Here is a 6,000-nt window from a genome sequence, read left to right on the forward strand (position 1 = left end):
TGGTGAAGTGACCGAGAAGTAAAGGAGGAGGTGTGGAGGGGAAAGGAAGGTGTGATTGCTTTGGGTGCGCCTCGTGGGATACTGAATTGTTACAATTCGCTTTCATCCCCTTCACCATTGCGTGTCAACCTCAACGTGCTCAGTACGTCTCTCCCCCTGCTCAGTCCTTTGCACCTTTGTGGACAGCGCCTTTGGCTGCGTGTGCATCCGTTGTGCCTTTGTACCTAAAAGGCTTGCACGTGAGAGGGAGAGTTGTTTAGAGTGTTGCTGGCTGAAGTTTCCAAAGAGGCACGTGTCCTTTAACCATGGCAACACCTCGGCAGGGTCCAACCAGGCCACCATCTGCGGTAGCAGGGATGACGGAAGATGAAATAGCTGCTGGAGAGAATGCAGGGAAAAGTATGACTTGTCAAGGGGGACTGTATGCTACTTCTGAGCGGTGCAGGGAGTTGCTGGATGACGTTGCCAATAAGGAGAGGGCGCTGTCACAGCTTCGTTGCGTGCTCGAGGAGATGGCAGGTGCGTATGAGCAACTTCAGCGCCACAGCCAGCGGATAGAAACGGAGCTAGAGACACTCACCGCACGATACAACGTGCAGCAAGAGGAACTTATCGCAGCCAAATCGAAGGTTTCTATGCAGGAATCTAAACTCCAGCAAGCCGACGAGGATTACCAGCGCCGCACGCAGCAGCTCCGGTGGGAACTCAAATCTGCAAGAGAGGAACGCGACGAAGTAACCGCCGACCGCGAGTCGTTATGGACTCAAATACGGTCTCTGCGTGCCGTTGTGGAGGAACATAGACGTGTGCAACAGGCGGCTGAGGCTGCGTGGGAGAGCAAGCTCGCCGACGCTCGTAAGGAGGCGACGGAGAAAGCCCATGCAGTGCTGCGCGAAAGAGAGGAGATCCTATCCATTCGTGAAGCCGAGTTGCAGCGTGCGCTATCAAAGTTGGAGGGGCGATTTGATGAGACTGCTGCGGAGACCCGACGACTGGAGTTACTGAACGAGTCGCTGCGAGACCGGGTGGGCGAGATGCAGGAATGCGTTCAGCGGGAGGCAGAGATGCGCCACCGACTAGAGGCGGCCCGCGGTACACAGCAGCAGGAAAACAAATTGCTCAGCGAGTGCATGGAGCTCGAACGGCGTGGACGTCGTGAGCAGCAAAAGGCCATCGAAGGCGGCTATGAGGCGCAGTTGCGGGAGATGAAGCGATCGTACGAGCTGTTGGAGCGGGAGCGTCGCAGACAAGAAGAAGAGAGTTGCCGCGCACTAAGGGAGTCGAGGTTGGCTACCCAGCTCGCGCGAGATGAGTGGTTAGCACAGCAACAACATCTGGAGCTGACAATCAGCGGGTTGCGAGGTGAGGTCGATCGAGGACGCCTGCGTTTTGATCAGGTGGACGAATTAAAGCAGCGAGCGGAGTCAGAATTGCTGCGCGCGCAACGTGAACTGCAATTTGTTCAGCAGCGCGAGACTACGCTGCAGGAGACGGTGGAAACCCTTCAAGGCACAGTGGCGAGACACCGGGCTACAGAGGTACGACTTGAAGGCGAGATTCAGAGGTTGCTGGCGGTTGTGGCGGAGCGGGAGCGTGAGGTTGAACGATGGAAATGCGCAGCGGAGCGCCTAGAGTGGAAGAGGTATGTGGGGGCGGAAGAGGTGCCTTCACTTTCGTCACATGGTACCTGCCACTTCCATCAGCAATGTGGACATCAGGATGGACGCGATGTTGGGGGGATGTGCGGGCCGACCACTGAATTGCCGTTTTCACCTGAATCAGCCGTGCCCGCACAGCCGACAGTTGTGGGGTCTCTCGCCCCTGCGTGCAGTGGCCCAAGCACTCCGTCCCGACCTTTGCCAAGCTTTTTGACGCCTTGCCTCCGACAATATAAACGGTGCCAACAGCCTTACCATTCGCAACATATTGAGAGTATTGACCGTACTCCAAATTGTTTGCTTAATGATGTATCACGTTTCGATTGTACTCAGAGCAGCGAGGAGGTGCAGGCAGAACTGCTCCGTTCCATCGTTCAAGACGTGCTGTGGGAGCACCTACAGCCTGGTGATGGCGTTAGTATTAATTTAATGGGTGCAAACGGACATCCTTACAGCAGTGCTTCGCCCACAGGGGCGAGGGTGGGTGGACAGGGTGTACCACATATTTCCCCCTGGCACCATGAGAGTCGTCGGGGTCCTCCTGTGCCAACCCGACCCATGGGAGAGCAGCGCAAGTCCGTGAAGGCTTCGCAGGAACGGTCCCAGACAGCGCATGACGCAACGCGAGCTCAGGGTAACTCATCACCGTTGCGCAACCCGTTGGTTGAGCTTCCCAATGCGTGTGCCACGCCGCTGCAGGGACCGATGCCTAGAGATTGTACAATACAGCTAAATATTCGCGACCGTAGCGGTGGTGCTGAGCACCATCGGTGCGGTTCTCTCAGTACTTCAAGCGCAATCGCGGGGTCTGCTGTAGCGGCGTCCGAAACGGCAGTGTCCCCAAAGGCCACTCCAACACCGCCTTTCGTAGCAGTGACATCGACACCCAACTCGTCTACTCTTTGCTCTGGAGCGTTCCTCGCGTCAACTCCAAACAACCTTTCTGTGGGTTCCTCAGCAACGTCCCACCGGCGGCGGTCGACATTGTCAACGCATTTTTGCAACAAAGAGAAATCCAAGAGGCGGAGTAACGTGCAGGGTTACTTTAGTAAGCAACGTCGGCAGCCGCCACATGATGTTGTACCGGCGCCAGTGAGCTACGAGGGTGTTAATGAGTTGGGAGCGGGCTACGGTTTTGAGAGTAACCCCAACAATAGTAATCAGAGATTCGGCAAACAAGGCAGAGACAGTCGTAGCGGACGAAGCCCAAGTGAGGGTAGTGTGAAGCGGTTGCCAAGCAGCGCTAGTGATATCAGATGTACTTCCAATGTATTGTCCATTGGCAGTGACGTGACCTCCTCCACATGCGTGTCTGCTACACCACCGGCCCCGTTACTGCAACTAACAGCGCTCCAGGAGCGCTTTGCTACCATGTCTATTCTTTGATTAGCATGCGTCGAGCGATTTGTGGGCAACTGTTGGTCGACATGATATGGCTCACCATGAACCCCGTGCATGCATACTCGAAACATGTGCCTGTTGCCTCCCTTTGCTACGGCGCTTCTAAGTTCATTGTGCTGCTGTACCAGCACCGATAAACGTTTTGTACACGCGTACCCTCTCAGTTCGTTTTCTCCTCGCGCCCCCTGCTGTTGCGGGCAACTATTTATTGTTCCATCTGTTGGATAATCGCTCTCCCATTATAAATGGATATATATTTATTTTCCGTTTGGTTTATACAGAACGAGGAAAAGTGTTTGGATTTTCTAAACATTAGTAAGAAGAACAAAGCCAAGTCGAGCGTACAACACATTGGCGGGTTAGCGCGAAAACAGAATCCTGAACCCACAAAATCAATTTTTGTGTCGAGATACGGAGCACGATCACTGAAGACCTCGACAATGAAAGGTAACCAGGAATTTTTTCAGAAGGGTGGGGCCCACGTTTCCAAGGGCGTTCACATCAACCCACGCGTAAAGAAGGCTCAGTATGCCGTGCGCGGGCTTGTGCCGATGCGAGCCGACGAAATCAGGGAGGAAATCCGTTCAGGCACGGGGAAGTCGAAGTTCTCCTTCAACGAACTGGTTTACTGCAACATTGGCAACCCCCAAGCCCTGGAGCAGAAGCCGCTTACCTTTCACCGCCAAGTGATGTCGCTTATCGATGCTCCATTTCTGCTTGAGGATAACGCCGTCGTCTCTCGATATCCCTCTGATGCTGTTTCCCGTGCGCGTCTCTACTTGGGCCACATCGGCCAACGTACTGGCGCCTACACGGACTCCGCAGGCTATGCCTTTGTACGTGACATCGTCGCGCAGTATGTGAATGAGCGTGACGCCTATGTAAAACCGCTTCAGGAGGCATCGTCGATTGTGCTTACAGACGGCGCAAGCACTGGTGTGCGCATAATCTTACAGACGCTTGTGGGCGATGAGAAGGACGCTGTGATGATTCCCATCCCGCAGTATCCGCTGTACACGGCACAGATTGCATTGTTGGGAGGTACCCCCGCGATGTATTACCTTCGTGAGAGCGAAGGCTGGGCGCTGAACGTTGGAGAGCTCGAGGCAGTATACAAAGACTGTGTGGCGAACGGAAACGCGACGCCCCGCGTGCTCGTCGTGATTAACCCTGGTAACCCTACAGGTGGCGTGTTGGAGCGCACTGTGATGGAGGAGGTTGCCAAGTTCTGTTGCGATCACGGTGTTGTGCTCATGGCCGATGAGGTTTACCAGGAAAATATCTACACCGCGACCAAGCGGTTTGAGAGTTTTCGGAAGATTGTGCTCGAACTTCCACCACCATACAACACCGACACCGTGCTTGTTTCCTTGCACTCCGTGTCGAAGGGTATTATCGGTGAGTGTGGTCGCCGTGGTGGGTACTTCACACTCACAAACGCTCCGCCTGAGTTAGTGGAGCAGGTGATGAAATTGTGCTCTATTAACCTCTGCAGCAACGTCAACGGTCAGCTTATGACGGCACTGATGTGCTCCCCGCCGAAACCTGGCGATGCGAGCTTCGACCACTACACGGCAGAGTACAGTGGCATTTTTGAAAGCCTTAAGCGCCGTGCTGACCTGCTTGCAAAGGAACTGAACAACATCCGTGGTTTCAAGTCCCAATCTGTTGAGGGCGCCATGTACGCTTTCCCCACTATTGAGCTCCCTCCCAAGTACGTGAAGCACAACGATGAGATGAACTCAAAGGAGGGCCGACAGCTTGCGCCGGACGCGCGTTGGGCACTGGAGCTTCTCGAGAGCACCGGTATTGTTGTGGTGCCGGGTTCTGGCTTTGGGCAGCAGCCTGGGACACTGCACTTCCGCACGACGATCCTCCCACCCGAAGCGCATATGGAGCGTGTGGTGAAGGCTCTGCGCCAGTTCCAGGAGGGCATTTGGGCCAAGTATGCATAAGAAAGATGTGAAGGGTAACGAGGGAAGAAAGGGGATGGATATGTTAGGCTTGACACGGTGGTGCCACTGCGGCCGAAACTTTATCATTGCCGCCGTTGTGGAACTGGTGGAGAGAGCCGCTTCTTCTCGTTTTTTTTTTTCGTTTTGAGGGAAGGGGCGGGGACTTGGCATCAGGGAATGACGCTCAAATGCGTGAATGGGGAGTGTGTGGGATGGGCATTCGGGGGCTCAACAGCCAACCGCAGCCGTAGCAAAGGGGGCCAAAATAAGCAAGGAAGGAGGGAAATCAAAAAAAAAAAAGGGAAGTGAGGGGGAAGGGGAGGTTAATTTTGGATCTGTGAATTTATTTCTATGAGTTTCCTTGTGAGCGCTCTCATCCCCCACCTCTATTCCTTATTTGTTTATTTACCTATTTTTGCTTTCCGTTGTATATTTATATAAATGAACATTCCATCTCTTGCAGGCACTGCCATGGACTGCTTTTCTGACTGTTTCGTCCCAGCCGACTGCGCCATCACCAACGTTAAATGACTGCTTGGGGTCCAAATACGGCTGAAAAAAAATATTTTTGTATATATGATAACACGTTAATATTTGTGTTTCTTTCCTTCTTTTTCTTTTTTGGTGAGTTGGGTTTACTTCCCTCACTTTATTTTGGCTCAACATTGATTTGATCTACTCCGGTTACTACTACTACTATTACTATTACTATCACTATTACCATCACGATGACTATTGTTACTGTTGTTACTATTATTATTGTTATTTTTATTACTATAAATTTACTTTTATTGACGTTGGGCCAAACCAAACGGGTAAGCATATTGACACTATGTACTGGGAAATGGAAGGGTGGGAACTGAAAGAAAGCATGAAAACAAAAAAAAACAAAATGAAACAGGTAGTGGGTAATGACAACAATATTATTAATTATCAAAATGTGTCGCCGCTGTCGCTTTTATTATTTAAGTTCTTACAAAAAAAAA

At 52.4% G+C, this 6,000-nt stretch overlaps 2 protein-coding genes across 2 annotated transcripts; both read left to right on the forward strand.

The window, feature by feature from the left end:
• Window positions 1–305: 305 nt before the first annotated feature.
• On the forward strand, window positions 306–3,044 carry TEOVI_000589200 (uncharacterized protein; the record flags this gene model as incomplete). Its single annotated transcript, XM_067220118.1, has 1 exon — window positions 306–3,044. One exon carries the CDS (start codon window positions 306–308, stop codon window positions 3,042–3,044), a length of 2,739 nt encoding a protein of 912 aa, XP_067076219.1.
• A 455-nt stretch (window positions 3,045–3,499) lies between these two features.
• TEOVI_000589300 (alanine aminotransferase) lies at window positions 3,500–5,014 on the forward strand (the record flags this gene model as incomplete). Its single annotated transcript, XM_067220119.1, has 1 exon — window positions 3,500–5,014. The coding sequence occupies one exon, from the start codon at window positions 3,500–3,502 to the stop codon at window positions 5,012–5,014; it is 1,515 nt and encodes a 504-aa protein (XP_067076220.1).
• Between the last annotated feature and the right edge of the window lie 986 nt (window positions 5,015–6,000).

This window comes from Trypanosoma equiperdum (assembly GCF_001457755.1).
Source record: "Trypanosoma equiperdum strain OVI genome assembly, contig: ctg_1057, whole genome shotgun sequence".
NCBI lineage: Eukaryota > Euglenozoa > Kinetoplastea > Trypanosomatida > Trypanosomatidae > Trypanosoma > Trypanosoma equiperdum.